At 49.7% G+C, this 22,848-nt stretch overlaps 2 protein-coding genes across 5 annotated transcripts in view; one reads left to right on the top strand and one right to left on the bottom strand.

The window, feature by feature from the left end:
- Positions 1–20,872, bottom strand: part of JCAD (junctional cadherin 5 associated) — a 38,320-nt gene extending 17,448 nt beyond the window's left edge. For 3 of the 4 annotated variants that reach the window (XM_070381830.1, XM_070381828.1, XM_070381831.1), the window contains exons 1-2: positions 20,735–20,872; positions 6,123–6,464 (exon numbers count right to left, since the gene is read on the bottom strand). In XM_070381830.1, coding sequence (XP_070237931.1) covers positions 6,123–6,406 — 284 coding nt within the window. In that variant the 5' untranslated portion in view covers positions 6,407–6,464; positions 20,735–20,872. Of the gene's footprint in view, positions 1–6,122; positions 6,465–9,687; positions 9,796–20,734 lie in introns of all 4 variants that reach the window. The other variant, XM_070381829.1, reaches the window with a different exon arrangement.
- LOC138990489 (spidroin-2-like) lies at positions 8,507–21,055 on the top strand. The gene is made up of 3 exons (XM_070382036.1): positions 8,507–8,605; positions 20,116–20,447; positions 20,506–21,055. Exons 1-3 carry the CDS (start codon positions 8,507–8,509, stop codon positions 21,053–21,055), a joined length of 981 nt encoding a protein of 326 aa, XP_070238137.1.
- Positions 21,056–22,848: the final 1,793 nt, after the last annotated feature.

Raw genomic sequence — 22,848 nt, 5'->3', positions numbered from 1 at the left:
AGCCCACCAGGCTCCTCTGTCCATGGAATTCTCCAGGCCAGAATACTGGAGTGGGTAGCCGTTCCCTTCTCCAGGGGATCTCCCCAACCCAGGGATCGAACCCAGGTCTCCTGCATTGCAGGCGGATTCTAACCATCTGAGCCTTGAGGGAAGCCGCTATGTCATGCTAAGTAAGTGCAAATGATTCCAGCTGAGATCAAGGAGCAGGGAGACTATTTCAGGAGGTTACTGTTTGATTATCTTTTTTTAAATACACACACTGAACAATGGAAATAGGAAGCATTATGAATGACTGGACTGATGAATGATGCTAACTTTAGCATATGGGGGGTGGGGGTAGGGTAGCAAGACAGTCTAGAGCACTCACTGCACACAGGTGACCAAGCAGATCCACCTGGGAAACCTGCCTGCTGACACTGGAGACGGAAGGCTCTGAGTCTGGTCCCCCATGTGGGGGTCTGAATAACTGAGCCTGAGTCCAGTTCTACAGAGATGGGTTCAGAATGGGCAGCCTCCTGGGGAGGTGATGGTGCCAGGGGCCAGCCTGCTCTGCTGCACAACCATGAAATCAGACGTTGCTGGAAGTGGACACAGATTCCTCCTGTGGGGGCCGGCGGCTTTCCACATCATCGCTGGGGTAGGACTTCAAGAGCCTTTTGATGCTTTGAGGTTTGGCAACCCACTCCAGTGTTCTTGCCTGGAGAATCCCAAGGATGGGGGAGCCTGGTGGGCTGCCGTCCATGGGGTCGCACAGAGTCGGACACGACTGAAGCGACTTAGCAGCAGCAGCAGCAGCAGCAGCAAAGACCTAAGTCAGAGGCCCTGCCCCAGGAGGGAGGGGTGTTTGGGGTCATTACCTGCTTTTTATAAATCGCTGCCCAGAGCTGTAGTTCTGGGATCCATGAGAGCCCCCCTCCCCTCCCAGATGTGGAGCCCACCCCCCATCCCCAGTGACTGGGCAGCTGCCCCCACACTTACTCCAGGTGATCTGGCGCCTTCTGATGGGTTTCCAGGCTTCAGGGAGAAAGGGCTCAAAACAGAGAACAGTGGGATGAGAAGATGGTGCCTGTGATCAGGCTACCGGGAAACTTGCAGCCAGTCCCCAGAGAGTGCTGCCCACCAGCAACAGGGCTGTGAACCACAGGGCAGCTGCCCAGGGCCGAGGGGACCACCCACGATGATGCCACCAGAGAGCAGGGTGGCCAACCTGCCAGGAGTGTGTGTGCATCTTGACGAGGGGGACCTGGCTTTGTCACCAGTGTCCTCAGCAAAACGCTTCACCCCCTCTGGCCTCAGACTCCTCGTTGCTATCGAGTGGGTGTTCCTAACGTCTTCCTCCTCAAGTGTGTTGCGAGAGATTCATGAGATAATACATGTTACATGATTGGCAGAGAGTCTGATATACTAATCCCTTGTTTTCAGCTATTAGTACTATCTGAACCCAATTAATATCAATTCTCAGTGGAGTAGGATCCATTTCAAAGCTCTTGCCTCACATCGTCCAAGGAAGAGGGTGAGGGCCACGCAGGAAAGAGAGAAAGAGTGAGTGTTTGTCTTTGCGCAGGCTTATTTTAGACTGAGATTGTCCCCTCCTCAGCTGTGATCAATGGGCCTTCACAATACCAGGAAGCCACGATGTCCTGACTGTCATAACAAGACCCTGCCCCTCCGGCCGGTCTCTAAGGGAGGATCCATAACCATGATGTCCAGTCATCCAGTGTTTAGTTTATTCAAACAAAGCAGGAAGAGCAAGCTGGGACCCAGTAAACCAGTAAGTAAGGCAGATTACTCCAGGAGTTTCCTATTTTCTCTGTAATAAGTATATATCCTTATGGATACGGGCTTCCCATATCCATGTGGGAAAAGAATCTGCCTGCAATACAGGAGACCTGGTTTTGATTCATGGATTGGGAAGGTCCCCTGGAGAAGGGAATGGCTACCCACTCCAGTATTCCTTACTAGAGAATTCCATGGACAGAGGATCCTGGTGAGCTACAGTCCATGGCGTTGCAAAGAGTTGGACACAGCTGAGCGACTAACGCACTTATGGATATATATGGGCGTTTCTTAGCTTGTTAATTAAACTAGTTCTCTAGTTAAAGAAGAAACTCATCACCAACAAGTCTCCTCTTGGTGGTAACGTGGCTCTTAGACAAATGGAGCTCCAGGCTGCACTTCTGTCTTCCCACTAATTCTGGAAGCGCCCCACCCTCCCATCACTGTTTTCTCTGAAGTCTTCCTGGTAATTTTGAAACACCCGTTCACACTGTTCTTCCTGAAATCTCATGTTCAAACAGTCCAACCTGCTTCTTCTTGGGAAAACATGGTGACAGAAGGGCAACACGGGAATGTGTGCAGAGAGGACCAGCGTCCAGGCTTCTGGAAGCTTACACTGCCGACGAACAAGAACAAAGTGCCCCAGGAGAAGAGTTTACAACAAGGCAGTGGGGAAACAGAAGGTCCGAATCCTCACGTGTGCGGCTGAGACACCAGCTCACACAACTCTTACTTTGCTCGGTGAAGAGGTCAAATTAACAAGGCCTAACACTTAGGAAATGAAGCAAGGAGATGAAACAAGACCAGTGATGTTTGTGGAAGTGTCATTCTGTACAGAGAAAGAGATACATGGAACCAGATGTTAAACTCGAGACATCCCTTTTTAGGAAAGCCATTATAAGCAAGATGGGATTTGAGAGAAGCTTAAAAAGCCTCCAAAAAGGAACTGTTTACTGAGTCCAGTAGCACCACCTAAAACGATGTTCACTGAGCAGATGGAAGCCTCCCCAGACCCCACATCAGAGACCCTCCCAGACTGCGGAGTCTCTAATCAGTCACGACTGTGCTGATGACAGCAGATAATTACAAGCGAGTCTCACGGTTAACCAGCACAAACTTCAGCCGGGATTTCTGGGGTAAGCAGAGAACAGCGTATTATGCTACAAGGTTCAGATTCAAACCTCTGCTATGTTACGTTATTTTACAGCTTCCTTCAATTATAACATTTGAAAGGGAACACAGTAAGGAAACAGAATGCCTGATAACAGTGCTTTACAAGTTTCACAGGAGCAAGCTGCTATGTGTCCCCGCTTTTATTTTCCTTAAGCATTTTCCTGATACAACCAGCTCATACGTGAGAAACTCTAAGGCGATGGTACTTATCAGTCTTATCATCCTCCTCCCTCAGGAATCCTGAAGTTCCAGCCACGCCCCAGATGACAGCGATGGTGCCCCCACCCGTGTGGCCTGGCATCAGTGCCCGGCTCTGGTCTGGGAGCACAGATGTGGTCCTTGTGCAGCTCCCTAGACAGGAAGGGGCGCAGCCATGCTGGGGAGCTGATCCCCCACCTGCGAGCAGCGGGAGAGGATGAGGAAGTGAGGGTGGTCCAGCCCGGGGACGGCCCCGCCAGCGAGGGTGCGGCCAGGTCCACTGTCTCTGGAGCCAGAGCCTGGCTTCCCTCCATGGAAGCACTGAGCGAGTGGCCCTTACAGAGTCACTGACATTCCCTGGGCTCCGCGCTCTTGGCTATAATGACATTGCTAACGTGCCTGCCTCTCTGCCAGCCTGCCAGAATAAAATAAAACAGCCCAGTCCCCTTCTGGCCCCTGTGGCCTTCCAAGCCACCGCCGGGAGGTCCACGGGGTGCTGAGAGACACAGTGCAGGACCTCACGAGAAACCGCAGGTGGGGAGTCCTCATGATGCCTTCAGGTCACCCTGATGCCCAGGAGTTGGGTAGCACCTCCTGGGCCCCATCGCCTGACCCCTCCCCGACCAGACCCGGAGGCCAGGCCAGTGGGGTCACTGTGAGGACCAGTGACTGAAGGCTGGGATGTGGCCAAGCACCACTGATCCATCCAGATTCAGAATTCCCAGGAGCCAGAGAATTTGGCTTCACAGGTTGAAGCCTTAACTATTTATTTCCTATTTATTTATTTCCCCTCAGAGCACATTTCTCCTGAAAGGGAAAAATAACTCTCCTCCTGCCTACCTTTCCGTTTGCCTCTTGTTTCCAGCTCTCTAATGGCCACTGAAAGAGAAAATGTCTTTTCATTTCAACCCAGGAAGCCAAGCAGCAGGTTTCTGAGGTGCTGGGCGTTGGCATGGGTCTTTGCCAACATGTGTGCACTGTCTCTCTCTACCCTACAAGACAACCTTCAACCCCAAAGCTCAACACCTCCCAAGTTAACCAGCCGACCTCAGAACTGGGAGGGAATGGTCGGATCTGTCAGAACTCTATGGACCGACAAAGCCGTGCCAGCGACGCTCTCAAACCAGCTGAGCCCCTCATTCAAGACAGGAGGAAAGGCACCCGAGGGTTGGACAGAGGCTGGGCTATAGGGCCTTGCAGTGCTCAGGCCCCATGATTACAGGGGCCTGGGGAGTCCTGGGCAGGCTGTGGATGGGGCGGGGGTCTCACTGCCCTCAGAGAATCCTAAAGGGGATTCTGTTTCCCCCACCACCCAGGACCCAACCCTAATCTCTGATTCAGCCCTTCCGGACTGAGAGGACCCCACATATGGCACATTCATGGGGATAACATGACTACCATCTTTTCACCTCATTAGAAACTGAGCCTTCGGCTCCTCGATGGCTGTCATGAGGCCGGAAGGATGAACTAAATCTCGGGGCTTATCCTGAGCACCCCGTGTGTGCAACACTGGAGTGAGCTCTGTGGGACACATGGGGCAGGGGGGTAGGGTGCAACCTCGGCGCCCCGAAATCCACGGTGGGAGGTACAGGTACACTCTGCAGAGAACCAGAAGCCCAGGAGGCAGAGTAACACCCAGCATTTGTGTGGTAGAAGCGAAGGCTGTCCTGACCCTCGGCCCATGCACCCACAAGCCCCCTCTTCCAAAGTCCATGGTGGGCAGGCTTTTCAGGGACTATGGCTGCCAAGACCAGGGCCCCAGGCAACAGTAGACACAACTGCAAGTTCTGAAGGACACGGTTAAACAGAAGCAGCTTCGAGTCCTTCTCCATCCCTCCTGAACCTGCCCCATCGCTGACAACACTAGCCCTCCCTGAAGAGGTGGGTCTGGGTAGTAATGCAAACCTGTGTCTGCTCCATGGGGCATGAAGAGGCGCCCTCCCCTTGGGGAGTACTCCATGACCAAGGGGTTGACTGCTCTGACTTGGAAAAGCAAGACCCCTCCCCTTTTTGCCTGAAGTCTGTCAACCAACAAGAAAGATTCTCCCTGTGGACAGACGGGTGACTTGAAACCATAAGAGGCCATTCATCCCCTTTGGACTTGACTCACTGTCCTGTTTGCGTGTTGGTTTGTTGCCTTAAACACAGGCCTCTGCTTCCACTTGTAGACAGAGGCCACCCTCCTGCCTAAGCCTAGTGTCCACGTAGCATTAAAGACAAACACAGCTTTAGGAAGCGATGACAAACGTTCCTCCAGGTTAAAACTGCTGGCTGCGGGCTGCAGGGTTTGTAGTGAGCTGCCCAGATTCCCTCCTATTTACCTCCGTCCCCATCCCCCGGCCAGTCCACCCTCTTTTTCAGTTGTAAAAAAACACCCACAGATGCAGCTGTATTGAGGTGAGATGCTCACCTCAGGGCCCATGAGTGTTGGGAAAAGGCGGGTTAGAGGCCAGTGGAATGACATGAATATGAGAGAAGAGAGGATTTGCTTTTGCCCAAGTGGAGGGGACCACAGGCATCTCGCAATGCTGTAATGTACAAGATATTGGAACGCATCTGTATTTCAGGTACGTACAGGTGTTTCAACTCTGTCAGGTATTGGAACATGTCAACAAGGAGCCTGGATGTGCTTGGAGTGTGTGCCTGACACGAACTGGCCTTTCTAGAGTTTTTAAATGATTCCTGGCTGAGGAGACAGGATGAGACTATGAGGGAATAAGGAGGCTGAGGATTAAAATGCTGCGTTGGCAGGAGAGAATCCGCTCACTCGTCACTGTGTGCTGAAGGCTTCACACACCCGACCCTGCACTGGGTGCCACAGAGCATCCCAGATGCTCCAGGGAAGATGCAGCCTTGCCACTCAGTTCCCCTCCCTCCCAGGCCCTGGCCACACAGAGGCGGTGGCCAGGATGCACGCGTACACCTGCTACCAGACCCCCGGGCCAAGGAAGCTGGCGGGTCCTGGTGGAGCTTACCCGGCCTCAGAAATCCTGGCAGCGGCAGCAGTGCTGGGGCGCTCCCCGTGGCCCCGTGGCCCGAGGCGGCGGCTCTCAGGGTCACTCAGGAGGCCCGTCCCCGGAGAGGCCTTGCCCCGGGGGAGGGCGGCGGGGCCATCATCGCAACCGTTCAGCAGGCTGGGGCCCGTGGGCACCGTGGTCCTCGCAGGTTGGCGCCGCTCGCCATCATCCTCGTGCGGGGCTGGCAGCTTCCTCGACAGCTTGTAGCCGTGGGAAATCAGCAGGTCTTCGACACTGTACATAGTGCTCTGGCCGCATCAAAGCACCACCGCTGGGACCGTCGTGGTGGCAGGGCCCACGCTGTGGGGATAAGGAGAGTGTCTTGTGAGCTGTGGACAATGCCCTCAGGGCTCCTGTACCTCCTCCCTCCCAGACCCTGACCATATGGCACCCTGGTCATGGTGCCTGCAGAGAAAGAGAAGAGGAGGGGGCTTCTTCATCTCACTCAGACAGAGGGTGGAGGCAGGAGGGCTGCCTTCCCGTGGTTGGGTGAGATGGTCCCTTCTGGACCAGAGAGGGAGCATTTGATCTTGGATTCCACAGAGCCAGGATGGGGCACTGACTCTGGGGACCCCTCCCCAGATGGCCACCACTTGCAGGAGAGTCCAGAACAGCATTTAAGCCACGGAATGACGACCAGTGTCCCCCACCCCAGACCTCTAAAGACAACACACACAGGAGAAAGGTAAAAATAAAGAGACTCGGAAGCCGCAATTACTATTCCACGCTGCTAAAAAGAGAAACCCCCAGCGGCCAGCTCCATCTTATTATCTTCCCTGCTTTCATCTCGCAGACACACCTTTTGGTCCAAAAGGGCAAGGCAAGATCTTTAATCAACCCAGGGTTATGATGCACTTCGGCGGAAGCAATCTGGGTGGGTAATGAGCCACCGAAAATAGATCTTAAGTCTTTCAGCTCATAATGAGAAATGCTAACCAAGCCTACACAGCCCGTGCACTACACAATTCCAAACTTCTTCCCATACGGAACTCTGAAGAATCAGATTTCTCTCCAGTTTATCTTGGGGAGACAGTCTGCATCTCTGAGCCCAGGGTGTCCACATCCGAGTCCTGCCAGGGTGCATGAATTCAACAGCAGCAACGATTCAAAAACACTCGGTCCTAAGACAATGGTGCCAGCCAAGAATGAAAGTGAACAGGGAACCTACATGAAAGCGCCTGTGTGCGCAGAGGTGGGGCTGCTGCGTTTATTTTCACAAGGGAGCATCTCCTCTCCCAAGACCTCCTGTTGCTAACGCGGTGGTAGGCAGTTTGGTCAGTCCTGCCACTGCCTCCCCAGGGGCCACGAGGCGGGCCTGGGTGAGCAGCACAGGAGAGGCGGGCCTGGAAGAACACGGCTGCTCCAGCCCCTCTTGGCTGCTGGACGGAAATAGCAACTATCAGCAGCGGCAGCCCCTGCAAACAATAGCCAGGAAATGCCTGCCCCCGCGTGCAGGTGAAAGGGGGGCCCCTGTGCTTCCTGCCAGTGGGGCCTCTCCCCGGGGCTCATCACAGGATCCTGCTGACTGTGCCGGTCCTCGGCACACACTGGGCTCCAGCAGCAGCCAAGTTGCTGCCGGCATGGAGAGGGCAGGAAGGATCAGGCTCTGGAAGCCTGTGGTTCTCCATCAGGTCCCCACGTTATGGAAAATCCACACGCTCCTGCAGGGACTGTAGTAGGAGAAGTAGCTCCGCAGCACCTCGGCTAGTCCCAGTGCTGCGCTCCAGCTCCACGTCTTCTAGGGGCTGGCACAAGACAGACAGAGAAATGGCAGGACCAGAGGGGCGAGCATTTGTTCTGAGTCCACTGTTCTGATCCCCAGGCTGGGCCTGCAGAGGACAGGGACCCCATCACAAACCCAGGATGTGTTTGTGGAAACATCGAGACATCTGCGGGAACATCGAGGCAAGCTCTGCTTCGTTCAATGCTACGCCCCCAGCATCCGGCACATAGTACGTGCTCAATAAATCACTGTCAAATGAAGGCACAGTGGGAGAAAGTGATGTTTGAGCTAGGTTTTGAAGAATGATTAGGAGCTCACTGAATAAACTGCACATGCACATGTGTATGAGATGGGGAATTAACATTTAAAATAGATTCAGGGTACAATCATCCCGGGGGAAAGAAATGACACGGCAACAGAATCCTGCAGGTGAGACTGTGGGTTCCCAGACTCAGTGTCACACATACAGTTGGCACCATGGTCAGAGTTCAGGTCTGAGGACACTCAGCTCCTTTCTGTTACTACATCAGGCTCTTTAAAAGCAAAGCTAAGTTCATAGCACCCTAGCTGGCCACCCATTACACAGAAGAGCAGGCCAGCATCAACGACAGAATCCACTATGAGGGTGGTAAGAAGCAATGACCTTCCAGAAAAACGCCAGAGGGTCACTGTCCTCCTGGGGATAGGCGAGCTGGTCCATGCTGCCTCTGTCTGCAAGGTAAGTACACTTTGCAAACCCTTAAACAGTACAACAGATCAGGCCCAGCCATGAATATCTTTCGTACAAACTCGTAAGAACTGTCCTTGACCCTACAGGTCTGAGGTCAAATGTATATTGATGTAGGGGGACTCTTTTAACTTGGTCTCGTGGAAGCCAGCAGCCTGTGGGGGGCAGGAGGATGAAGCACACCAGCTTCAGCACTTGGGGTGCAGGCCCCACGAGAGGGGATGACCCACAGCACAGGCCCCATGACCCAGATGAGGGGTGCCCCCAATCCCCAGAGGACTCCTTCCTTTGGCTGACACCCGCCACCTTGTGGACCCTAGCTCAGAGCCTGGCTTCTACTTCATTTCCAGCCCCATGTCAAACATCGTTGCTCCCAGCAGACAGACTTCTCAACAGCCTCATGGACCATCCAGTCCTTTTTGTATTCAGCATCCTTCCTGTAATATCCTTCCCTACCATGGATGGACCAGCGCATCTCTAACACATCAGTCCCACGGCCACCAGGAGGTCATGCCAAGGACCTGAGGAGGAGGGGAGTCCTTTCAAAGTCCCCGCCCAGCCCTGAGGCAGCAGCCTTCCAAATCAAAGGTATTCGAGGCCACCCCCCACCCACCACCCAAAGGGCTGCTGTTCAGAGAAGCACACAACAAAATTGGACCTAAGTGTAAATTATTAGAACATGGTATTTCACATGAAAAGGTGTGTGTGTATGATGGGCCCTTGTGGCACTGACACCCGGGTCATCATAAATCTGAGGGTAAACTTTTCAGTCAGGCCTCTGTATACGGGGTCCCTCCGTATGCATATCTGAGGTTCCTCGGCCACAGGTTCAACCAAACCTTGGCCAGGCTGGCTCATACCCTGTAAGCAGGTGCTTACTGAAAAGAATCTGGCCCCGCGCAAATCAAACCCAAGTTGTTCAAGGGCCACTCAAGTTAAAACAGCACGGGCTTGGCATGAGCCCTTTCATCCCCAGGTGGTGCTGACACCAGCCCCGGCTGTGGTCCTGGGAGCAAGTCATTGGCTGCACCAAACCTCAGTTTTCCAATCTGCAAAATGGCAGGGGCACTCACATCTGTCTTCCCAGACTGTTCCAAGGGCCACACGGTGTTGTTCAGTTGCCAAGTGGTGTCCGACTCTTTGCGATCCCAGGGACTGAAGCACGCCAGGCTTCCCAAGGGCTATGTAAGTACACGTAAAAGCGTAAATCACACACAATCTGAGATAGCATTTATCACGCAGCAATGGCGGGTCCATCTCTGAAGGGCTGCCTGTCCTCATGGAAAGCTTTCACCGTAGTTACTCGCTGTGACCGCTGGACCGTTCCCTGATTCCTCATGGATCACTTGGCCTGTGACTTGATTCCCAAAATCAAGCCCACTTTCTATCTCCCAGATTCCTGTCTTCCAGGAAGGGGTACTTCTGCCACCATCTGAGTCACCGAGGACAGCAAACATTATTTCACAGAGTCCAGAACACGCACACGCACGTTCCGAGGGCTTGGGACACACTGGGCACTTACACTGTAATGATGAACGAGACCCACTCTTTGCCCTTGAGAGGTTTACTGCAGCGACAGCAGGAGAGCAGGCCAGGGAAACACGGCACAGGCGTGTGTTAGTGACGGGAGCGTGCCTGCTCCCCACAGTGTCAGCACTGCGATGGGGACAAGGACAGGAGGAGAACATGGGACCCTCACCCAGTCTCAGGGAGTCAGGACGGCCTCTAGAAGAGCGTGTCAAAGCCAAACAAACCCTTCAGGGCGAAGCTGTGCTGTGAGGTCACCCTGTAAGGATGCTTCTCCAGTCAGTTCACATAAGAAATGTCTTCCTTTGCTACTTTGTCACCTTGCATCAAATACTCAGAGTGGAACATCTAAGAAGAGCGGTCCAGGCAGTGCTCGTGCCCAGATATGTTCTCAGAGACAGAATCCTGAGAACACAAGGACCAGAGGCTAAGGAGCCCACTTACAGTAACTCATTCATTCTATGACTAAATGCAGGGCAGACAATTAAGATAAGGATACACATGTTGGGCTGTCCTAGTGGCTTGGCAGTAAAGAATCTGTCTGCCAATGCAGGAGACACGCGTTCGATCCCTGGTCTAGGAAGATCCCATGTGCCTTGGAACAATTAAGCCTGTGCGCCACATCTATTGAGCCTGTGGTTAGAGGCTGGGAGCCACGACTACTGAAGCCCACACACCCTGGAGCCTGTGCTCTGCAACAAGAGAAGCCACCGCAATGAAAAGCCTGCACACCACAATGAAGAGTAGCCCCCACTCACCATAATTAGAGAAAAGCCCTCACGGCAGTGAAGACCAGCAGAGCCAAAAATAAATAAAATTATTAAAAACAAAAATTCTCATGTTAACAGAACAGTCCATCAAGGCCTGTAGTGAGGAGTTCCTGGCTGGGAGAGTCTTAAGTGGAGGTCAAGGCAATGAATTTGCAAATTCTATTGTTTTTACAGCAACCCACTGAAGGTGTGCACACATATTTACCCTCACATCCTGAGGGGCACTGTAATATTTTCTATTCTATTTCACTTTTGAAAAATGCTGGTTACTACACACTAAATTTGATGTCACAGTAATTGATCAGAACCCAGCGTTTGGAAAGCACTAACGGAGAAATCAATCCTGTGCTGGTCAGGATGCTGGACTAGATGACCCCTGAAATTCTGTCCAGTTCAACGATCTCATCAATCGATGAGAAATTCCTTAACAAGTTCCTTGCTTTGTTCTCAACAGCAAAATACAGCTGTTCTATCTGATCAAAAATTTCCTTTCCAAGAAAAGCCACAGCAACTAAGTGAAGCTGCTTTCCTATTCTTAAGAGCATAAGATGAAAAGAAAGAACTCTCCTGAAGGGAACATCCTGGCTCCTGCTTCCTTCCTCTACCTGTGATCCACCTGGGGCTTGAGACCCGAGGCCTCAGAACACAGCACCACTGGTTGACAGATAAAGCCAGCATCGTGGAAGGCGCCAAGGAACCCTCAGGATGAACGGTACCTACAGTACTGCTGCTTTTATTCTCTTTTTGGTTTGAAAGAGCCAGGAAGCAGACTTTTGTCTCTTTTGAGTCCACTACGGCTCTTTTCATCTTTTCCTAGACTGTTCTCTGCCCCATATATTCCTGGAGTAAGCCCATCATTTCAAAGACAAAACAGAGAAAGCAGTTTAAAAACCCTACCACCCTAATAAAAAGCCTGACAGTCTGGCAGAAGGGACATGTGTCCTGGTGGGTCTCCTTCCCTGGGTGGCGTGTGTTCAGCTGTTTCTTCTCATCTCACGCGGAACCTGCCTGCAGACTTTCTCCCACCTGATCTGAGTGAAAACGGAGCAGATCAGTGTGCTTTCTTGATAGAAAGGCTTCCTTCTATCAAGCTTCTGCTTGGAAGATGGCTGTTACCAAGGGGCTTAACTTCCAAGCCTCAGTTTTCTAAATGGATCGGCCACTTATGCTAAAGACAAGTATGTGGTATCTAGTAGCTATTAGGATGTCAGGCTGGTAATTCCTACTGGACTTGGTGGCATTGCTCGATGATACCAAAGAGAAACCCGGGCCCGACCTGGGCTGCCCAAGTGGCTCAGTGATAAAGAACCTGCCTGCTAATGCAGGAGACACAAGAGACGTGGGTTCGATCTCTGGGTTGGGAAGATCCCCCAGAGAAGGAAATGGCAACCCATTCCAATATTCTTGCCTGGGAAATCCCCTGGACAGAGGAGCCTGATGGGACACAGTCCATGGAGTCACAAAGAGTTGGATACAACTTAGCGACCAAACAACAACAGATCAGGACCCCCGGCTCAGAGAACGTCTCACCTGGTTATACAACTTGAGTTGAGCGACTCAGTCATTCAATGAAAGCAAATTCTGTAGACAGTGTACAGAAAGAAGGCAAACTGGATTTACAACAAGTCGCTTTTTATAGGAGAAAACTTTTGTGCTCAGTGTATAACAACACTCCAAAAGACAGTTAAGCGAAATGCAAACTTTAGCTTTTTCCCCTCTGTTCTGTTATGAAAATGCATGCTTACAAGCGTCAAAACTAACATAACGGAAGAAACAGTGACGGAAACAAACACGAGGAACACGGAGCTGGGTGAGAAGTCTGCGTTCAGCCTACAGTTCTCTTGTTCACCTCGACAGGACTGGTTTAAATTAGATTAAAGTCACGAGAAGAGACCCAAAGAGAAATGCTTATGGCACGCGGGCTCTAAGTTAGGTGGTTTAAAGGGGAACCCAGGGAGAGGAATCACGAATGCTGAACAGCCGAGCTTCCTAGGCTGGGTTTTTTTCTATTGATTCATTACATCACTAGATTTATAGTCGATCACTTTTTTCCCCCTTGAGGATGCTTGGGATAAGTGGTAAGATGCTCAAATGCCCTCCAGGAGATGCGTAATGAATTCACCAAGAACATCTTCCAATTCGTGGTTAATTTATACCCCCCACCCAGCCACTACCCTCATTAACTCTCCCTATACACAGAGAAGGAAGAGCCTGTTCTCTAAGCTCAGAATAGCAGCACACGAGAGATAACATCATCATCCATCCGCCGAGCATCTGTGATGTGCCAGCCACTCTGCTGGCTGCCTGGCACTCTTTATTTTCCACTCCCAGGAACCGTCCTGCTGTAGATATGAACGTCTCCATTTTACAGACAAGAAAACCGAGGCTGAGAGTCCAAGGTTACAGTGTGTAGGCGCAGATTCAAGGGTCAAACCAAGGTCTGTCTAGCTTCAAAGCTCATGCTACTATTTTAGGCTCTAAATTTTCTTCCTTAATAGCAACAAAAGTTTCCCAGTTTACCAAATAATGCATAAAATATAAATAAGAAAGGATAGAAGGCGTGGTGGCATGAAGATGAAATACAATAATAAAAATGAGAAAACTCCTTTATTCTCTTGGGCTAGGATGGCTCTGTGAGGTGACCCTTGCGGCATGCACACACACAAGGCTGATGCTTCACTTCACTGCAGTGTCTTGATGGCGATACTAACACTGACTTCTAAACACGCAAATAACATGATTCATTCACAAATACACCACGTGATGCTCTGTGACCTTCAGCAGACCTCTTCAATTATCTGGAGTTCCAGGCTCTCCATCAGGGACCTGGAGTTCTCATGAAACCTGCTGTGTGAAGCTGAAAAGCAGACAAACTACATCTATGAGAAATGGGAGGGGAGCTTGTAACTTTTGTAAAAAACTAAGTTCTCAGAGAAAAAAATTATCTACATAGTAATAGCCACTGTTCTCTGCAGTGTTAATACAATCTGGACTTGAATTAGTAGACTGTGGGAAACCACCGAGGGGTCTGGGCAGATAAAGGAAAGGTGTTTTACAGTGACTCTGGCAGGAGAGCGAAGGAGTAATGCGGGCAGAACAGGACAGATGTGTGGACAAATAGTCACAAGTCCCTTCTGTTGTAATGTGCATGGGTGGATGGGAGGGCGGGAGATAAGAAAAAAGAAAACTAATGAGTGTAACTTCCCAGGGAAGAAGTACAGTGAAGTTTGGTCTTGGTGACTAAAGTAATCGTCCTCTTGTTATGAGAAACACAGAAATCGGAAACAACACTCAGTTGGAGATGATGACGGGTCATTTGATTTTGATTTAGCCAACTTATTCCTGCAAAGTTTTTTTGTACCCAGATCATTCTCCAATGGCTTTTCATCAGAATTCTTGTTCTTTCCAGAGAACCCAAATGAGACCACAGTAAGCCATCTTCCAGTGTGGTGGGCTTCTAAGTTCTGTCCTTATCAGCTGTATCCTTTCTATTCAGGTTGAAAGGATGCTGATAACAGCTCATAGCATTTGGGCATGGACTGGAATTGTCCACCCCCTCACAGTAGGGATGAATTTCCATCCCGCCACAGTGGCTTAATACACAACTGCTGTAGGAACTGAGCCTAAGACGATGCCTAGGAGAACCTATGGGGTTCGGTCTTCTTCCCAAAAAGTGAATTAAGAAGGCTGAACTAGAGGATCTTCTGGGTCCTTCCAGCTCTAGAGACGGCCCCCCTCTCTGGCCTCTTCTCCCCTGTGATGAGCAGCATGCATTTCTCAGTCAGTTAGCTCGGTGGAGAGAATACAGCTTGTGGCCGTGACACAGAATAAAGCTAACTGGGTCACAGGAAGATAGACCCTCTGACCTTGGCCTGGTTAGCAGCACCCATACAGAGGCCAGCCCAGAAAGCAGAGCTAAGAGGCCACACAGTGAGAGGAGGGGGAGGTGGCGAGGGCCAGGGGAGTCCAGCACCCAGCATCGCCCACCCCAGGAGACCCGGAGCGCAGCCACGCCCACTGACTGCAACTTGCTTTGCACCAGGTTTGCAGGCCCTGGGCTCTGAAGACATGGAGATACAGAAGAAGCCCCCATCAACACCCTCCCCTGTGAACCTTCTAAGCTGGGAGGCGTTACTGAAGTCACAGGCACCTTCATCACTAGGGGACGAGCCTCGCAAATGAATGTTATCTACACAGGCTCCACTGCCCGCTCCCTTCCCATCTGTAAAAATATGTTTTCTTTTCATATTGGCGCTTCTCAGGCTCCTCAAGACAGGGAAATGAAACAAAATATTAATAAACTCACGAAATCGACCAGCACTTTTCTTCCTTTTAAACATCCGCCCAGAACTACAAACTAAGAAAGAGACAAATACTCAATTAAAAATATCAAACAAATGTTCACCCTCACCTGAGATAAAAGATATGCAAATTAAACCCAAAAGCCACTATCCACTTCTCACATTACTGAAGTTTCTAGAAAGCAATAGCTTTTGTTGAGGGCATGGTGAATGAGCTGTCAGGGTTCTCCCATTCGTGAGTGTATGAGTGGGGTTGGTGGGGGGAATAGGTCTGTATGTAAACGGCTATTTCCTTTCTTAAAAATGATTAATGCTATAAAATCTTTAAAAATCTGAGACCCTATAGACTAATAATCCCACGTCTTGGGATCCAACCTAATGAAATAATCAGAGATACATACTAAGTTTTATATAAGGATACTTACCCAAGTTTTAATTATGATAATAATTTTTTAAAAAGCTAGATTAAACAGTCATTTAAGGGATGGCTAAAAAATTCTGGTACCTCCATGTGGAAGATTATAATATGCACACATGTGTATAAAATGATGTTTTTAGATATTGAATGGTACAGGGAGAAAATGCTCATGGCACCATGTTAAATAATAAAGACAGGATACAAAAGCCTAGATTCAGTGTATATAATACCAATGCCATGTAAATAAATACAAATACAGTATGGGGAGAAACACCAAGAGGAGACATACCAAAATAGCAACAGTGATACTGGATTCTAAGTTTTTTAAATGCCTTTATTTATACTTTCCTGTATTTATAATATTCAGTCATGAAATATATTAGATCGAACCATACGAAGCTGCCATTTTACAGGTAAAAAGTGGTCAAGTAGTGGCATTTTCTTATACTTACTAATTCATCATCGGGGGGAAAAAGAACTTAACAAAAAGCTACATATAGGAAAGATTAAGAGAAAATATCTTCAAAAACATATTGCATATTTCAAGACTCAATGAGAATAAGAGAGACACAGGAGAGAAGAATAAATGAAAAGTAAATTACATAAGGTTTGAAGAGTTTAGGATATGGTATTTATGTCTTATCTGCTACCAAGAGATACTTAATTTGAATCTAGCAGGCTTAAAATCCCAACCTGCTGATAAAACTGAATACAAGATCCCAAGTGGCATTCTAAAGGTCCTGATGAGACATTGGTACTAGAAAACCTAAGGCTTCTCTCTTGTATTCATTGACATTCCACCCTTAAGATGCAATTAGTCCTTCAAATTGTTGGCAGTTGACTATAAATATTTCTCCAACTGACAATTTTTCGGTCTAAAGTTGTGATTAACATACAACAAAGTACTTTCTTTAAACAAGAGGTAAATAGCCAAGATACAAAACAAACCAGACTGAGGCAGGCTGCTAATTGATGCACAGATTTTTAATACTCTCTACAGCTTTTTTTGTTTTCTTGGATGGCAGAGTCATGGATTTTATTATGAGCAATAGGATTGCCATTTCCCTTTCCAGTCTTATTAATTAAATAAAGACAGTGTCGTCACCACACCACAGAGGGATGACCACTTCTGCCAGGGCCCTCAAGTGGTCACAATCTCCTAAGACATAAAAAGCATATTGAATCTGTGAAGTTGTGGTTTTAGTGGGGTAGCCATCTCGGAGTTAAGTTTCTTTAAGGTGGCAAAAACAAAACAAACAAACAAATGAAACAAAAAAAGAGAAGGAAATCTTGGGTCTAAGATCAAGAGTTTCCTGGAAAGCTAACCTTGCTGGGTTGGGTTGGTATTAAGGCACTGATTCAAAAAGAGAAGAAAGTACAGAGCCAAACACCATGGACCTCATTTTTTTTTTGGTAAATATTACCTTTTTAAACTTCTTTATCTCTTCCCCTACCAACTGTATGAACACACACACACATTTCACACATATATACTCACACACACTCACGCTCTCCTGCCTTCTTTCACCTCTAAATTCTATCACACAATTACTGCTTTGGAGACCTCAACCATTTTTAAGAGACTCTAAGTATCTCATTAACGTTTCTGAAACATTAGCAGTCATTAAGAAAAGAGGACTGAAATTGGGTAACATTTTCTAAATCTTCTGGAATTGTTGACTATCTGCAAAAACAACTCTAAAACTTATAATAGGTTAGAATTAAATTCCACTATCATCACAGATGTCAAATTCCACACATAAAGATTTCTAAAATAATCTCTTAAACTTACAACACACTAGTTTTGCTTTTAAATATCTTTAGAATAGAACACCCAAGGTTTTATAAAAATGTCAAAGTTTAAGCAAACCTGTATAATTCTTACATTATTCATTTTCTAATTATGAAAGTCATATAATATTATTCCAGAAGTAAACACTGAAAAATTCAGTGTTTAACTAGAAAGTAAAAGTTGCCTCAAACTCCACTGTGTCAAGAAATAACCATCTGGTTTCTATTTTTCCAACTAGTCTTACTATGTATAGTTGCTTTCTCTCACTCCCTTTTTCCCCCTCTCCTCTTTGAAATATTTATCTTGGTGTCTTCATAATAGTATCTAAATTCTTATATTTCCATACAGAAAAAACACAAGCTGAATAGGCAACTCCAGAGAGATAACCAGAAAGCAACAAACCACAAGGCTATTTAGTGGTCTGAAAAAATAAGGTTTTGTCATTTTGGCCAGGCTGTTCTCAACTATATTATCTATAGACAGTTTCTGGGAAATATATTTGGTCAAAGAAAGTTAAGGTAAAAAGTCAAATTTTAAACAAAATACCGCAAACTCAAATCAAGGTAATTGAGGTTTTAGCATCTGGGCGGTTCCTGTATTCAGTGACATGAAAGGTTTAAAGGCTGTATCAAAGCATTGGAGACTTCTCAGCCTCCTGGCTTTAGCAACTGAGTGCCCCTCAGCATTCCTGAAGTCGGCCAGCCTTCATAACAAAGACCAATAGCAAAGTTTCAGTGAATGAGATAACCCTTGCCATCCAAAAGGTGAAAAACATCTGCTGAAAAACCAAATGAACTTCAGTGATGGGTTCAGCGATCGGCCTGGAGGATTTCAGAGACATGGTCTTTGCCTCTGGAAAGAAAAACCACAACAGAACAATTGTCTCAATCCCACGCTCTGTGTTCTAAACTCTCTTTAGATCAATTAGCATGAAGTCCCGCCAAGCTCATTATTAGAAAAACTCTGGGCTCCTACAGCCCCATGGTGTTAACTGTCCTCCAAACTCCAGAGCTCTGCAGCAAGGACAATGAGGACTTGATGGGGGTGCAGACTCCTTGGGTTTTCTTTGCTGATAGCCATTTCTAGAACTTATTTTTAAACTGCATTAAAAAAATTAAGACTCCAAGCATCTTTTCAAAGATTTTTTTTTTAATTGAAAAACTGGTCCTTATTTATTCTCCTGTGTACCTCCAATCTCCAGTTACCTTTTATAGCTAAAATTTTACAGCCAAATGTTTCTGGAATCTGTGACTTACTCAGATGCCTTATTAGATAACTGTGATTAGCTGTCAAGACCTCCAGAGCTTGTGGACACCCTGGCATCTTAAGTTATGTTCTAAGGAGGTAAAAAGAATGTTTTTTTCTTTCTGGCACAGGCTTCCTCCACCCACCCAATCCCCCTAAATCTCTTGGGCCTGCCAAGGGCCTGACCTTCCGATCTCTGCAGCAGAGGGTGAAGTTTGGCGGGAGGAAGGCCCAGTAGATGAAGGCCTCTGTTCAACAAATATTTGCTCACCCCTCCAGTGGGAGGGGAACCATTTTCTATAAGCTGCCTGCCTTGAGTAACACTTGGAGCCCTTCAGGAGGCTTGTTCAGCTGGTGGCCTAGAATTAGACACCTAATATCAAGGTAAACATAAAGTCCAAACCCACAGAACATTATGGAAAACCAAACCAATTTACCACACTTCCCAGGTCACATCAAAGCCAACACAAGTTCCTGGAAATAGAATCTGCGTGAAACTTCAAAAAAAACTTTTCACTCGCCTCTGCCTTGCTGGATGGTCTTAGTCCAGTTATCTTAAATTCTAAAACTACCTGACCTAGGACGACACTCCCCTGAAGTTTTGCCCACTCAAACTACTGAGTCTGCAATTTTTGTCCACGCATTTCTGGCTGCCTGAGTCCCCGTTCCACTCCCCCTCCCATCTTCCAACCCTCCACTCAAACCCCCATACCCTCCCCACCCCCACCCCGCCTCTACTTGCAAATCTGAAAAGACAAAACAGCCAGGGAAGGCAGAAAACCTCCTAGTTGTGTGGTCCTCACCGCTCCACCCTCTCCCCAAGACAGGCCAGGCGACCAGATCTGGGGAGGGAGATGCTGAAGGGGGTGGGACGGGGACGAAGGGGATGGGAGACTGGGTGGCAGGGTGTGGGTGTGGGCGGCTGGGGGTGGGGAACTGCCTAAGCTAATTCCCCAAAGTCCTCTCTCCTAGAGAGTGAGGATGAGCAAGAGCTAGGGCGTAACCAGGTGGCGCGGGCATAAAGTTCCCGGGTTTTTTTTTTTTTTTCTTCAGTAGTGGAATCACAGCTTCTTTTTCAAACCCCTAGAAGAATCCGGGGCGCCAGTGACAGGGGGCCAAAGCGGCGCTCTCAGCTGTAAGTGCTGAGGTCTTGCGGTCGGGTCTTCTAGGAAATCCCTGGTTTTCGGGGTGAACTGATGGCGACTTGGGGTGTGGACACGCAGGGTGAGCGCGGAGACCCAGGACCGGCGGGCGGGCTCCGGATCCCAGAAGTGGGCTTATTAACGGATTTACAGCGCTCTCAGGCGGGGCTCTTTCCTTTCTCCCACCCTGTTTTCCTTTTTCTCTCTTTGGCTTCAGCGCCAGCCGCCTGGGGGAGGGCCGGGCCGCCGCGCGCACGGCTAGGAGGCAGCGGCGATTAGCACCCTAATCCCGGCCCTGACCCCAAGGCGGTGGGCGCGCGGGCCGGGCGGAGACGGGGCGGGGCGGGGGCGCGGCCGCCGGCTCCCAACGTCCCGCGGGCAGGTCCCAGCAGCCGCGGGTGGGGGCAGGCAGGAGGGGCGCCAGTGGGAACTGGGGGCGGCGGCTGTCAGTTCCCCGCGGTGGAGATGCCCGCGAAGTCGGAGGGCGCAGGCGAAGAAGCGGGTGGGCTGGACCCGGGCGGTGGCCCGGACGCCGGGAGCTGGGCAGCGACCCCCGCCTCCCGACCCCCCGCAGCCCCGACCCAGCGTGGAGGGGCAAGGCGAGCGCCAACGCCAGCCGCGGCCCTCGGCGCCGACAGGTTAACGCGAGCCCGGGGCCGGTCACCTGAGGACGGGGACTCATCCCCCCCACCCTAGCAGAGGGGCGCCCCCGACCCGAGGCTGCGGGGCTGGGGGCCGCGCCGGGGGCTCTGGACTGGGTGCGGACATCCCCCCCGGCGCTGGGGAGGGCGCCGACCCGACCCACGTCCAGGCTGGAGAAGTTGGGGGGCGAACGCGGGAGGCTGGGGCGAGGCCCACGGGGCGCCGAGGGAGCGGACCAGATGGACGAAGGGAGTCAGGAGGGGCGACAGACGCCGGGACTTACCGAGCGGCTCCCTCATGCTGCCCTGCGCTGCCGCCGCCGCTCGGGCCGGCCGGGGAACAGCGCGACCCACCCCGCTCGCAGCCTCTGCGGCCGAGCATGCCCGGAGCCGCCGCCGCCGCCGCCCCGCTCTCCGCGGCCCCGCCCATCACCCCGCCCTCCGCGACCCAGCATCCCGCCCATAGCCCCGCCCCCGCGGCCTCGCGATCCCCGCCCCACCCATCGCTCCACCCCTCGCGCTCCGCCCCGCCCCGTCCGACGAGCGGCCTCCAGGCTCTGCTCTTGGGCGGGAGGGCGGCACCCGGGGAGGGGGCGGACCGGTAGCCAAAGGCACAGGCCTACTCCGGCCCCGCCTACGGCACAGGTGAATTGGTCATCTTTTCCTCTTTCCAGTCTCTTGGGTTTGGGCAGCTTCAACACTGTACGAATGTCCACACACACGTATGCATACGTACACTGCCACACAGAGATGCATACAGCCACACACAGACACACACACACACACACTTTCACAAAAACATACACGCAGGGAAGGTGTGAAGAGCAGAAGACAGTGACAACAGCTTAGTGCTTGGAATCTCCTTTAAAAGCAGACGGCTGAGTATCTAAGCTAGAGGCTTGGGGAGCCTTTACAGGTCAGCTACTCAATCCTGTCTCTTGGTAGATGAGGAAACGGGAAGCCAGGAGAAGGCAGAGGTCAGACAGATTGAACACATACTGCTCCCGGCCTCTCCACCTCCCTCACAGCCGCGATCAGACTGCTGCCAGGTCTGCTCAAGGGCAAAAGTCCTTGCACTTTGGAGGGCAGAGAAAAGACAAAATGTTCAACTGCTGATGAGTCATGGAGAGGGCGATGGTATTGGCTAAGTCAGCCGCCGGTCACTGCAGAAGGATAACCTTTCAATTGGACTTCCCTGGCGGCCCAGCGGTTAAAAATCTGCCTTGCAAGGCAGAGTATTTGGGTTTGAGCTCTCCTTGGGGAACTAAGACCCTACATGCCTCGTAACTACTGAGAGAGTGAATTCTCAGGTAGGTTGATAAGAAACCCGGAGTCCCCAAGGAGGAGAAAGGGGTCTGGGGCTCTCGAGGGGGAGAAAGGGACAAACATTTTTTCTACATCACTTTGTCTTAGTCACATAAGACGTTTTTTCTTAAACTCTGAGTTATTGTGGCAACAATTTTTAAGAATAACTTTCTTTAAGCCCAGAGCTAATGATTACACAACAAAACAACTCATCTTGGTCAAGGGTATGTTTTTCCTTAAGCTCTATACTAATGATTATATATCCAGATAACCACGATGGTGTGATCTCTCACCTAGAGCCAGACATCCCAGAATGTGAAGTAAAGTGGGCCTTAGGACCTTGGCCCATCACTATGAACAAAGCTAGTGGAAGTGATGGAATTCCAGTTGAGCTCTTTCAAATCCTAAAAGATGATGCTGTTAAAGTGGTGCACTCAATAGACCAGCAAATTTGGAAAACTCAGCAGTGGCCACAGGACTGGAAAAGGTCAGTTTTCATTCCAGTCCAAAGAAAGGCAATGCCAAAGAATGTTCAGACTACCACATAATTGCACTCATCTCACATACTAGCAAAGTAATGCTCAAAATTCTCCAAGCCAGGCTATAACAGTACATGAACCAAGAACTTTCAGATGTTCAAGCTGGATTTAGAAAAGGCCAAGGAACCAGAGATCAAATTGCCAATATCTGTTGGATCATAGAAAAAGCAAAGAGAGTTTCAGAAAAACATCTACTTCTGCTTGATTGACTACGCCAAAGCCTTTGTGTGGATCACAACAAACTGTGGAAAATTCAAGAGATGGAAATACCAGACCACTTACCTGCCTCCTGAGAAATCTGTATGCAGGTCAAGAAGCAACAGTTAGAACTGGACATGGAACAATGGACTGGTTCCAAGTTGGGAAAGGAGTGCGTCAAGGCTGTATATTGTCACCCTGACTATTTAACTTATATGCAGAGTACACCATGCAAAATGCCGGGCTGGATGAACACAAGCTGGAATCAAGAGTGCCTGGAGAAATATCAATAACCTCAAATATGCAGATGACACCACCCTTATGGCAAAAAGCGAAGAAGAACTAAAGAGCCTCTT

Source organism: Bos mutus, chromosome 13 (assembly GCF_027580195.1).
Source record: "Bos mutus isolate GX-2022 chromosome 13, NWIPB_WYAK_1.1, whole genome shotgun sequence".
Lineage (NCBI taxonomy): Eukaryota > Metazoa > Chordata > Mammalia > Artiodactyla > Bovidae > Bos > Bos mutus.
The sequence above is the reverse complement of the archived record's forward strand: the minus strand, read 5'-3'. Positions and strand labels throughout refer to the sequence as shown.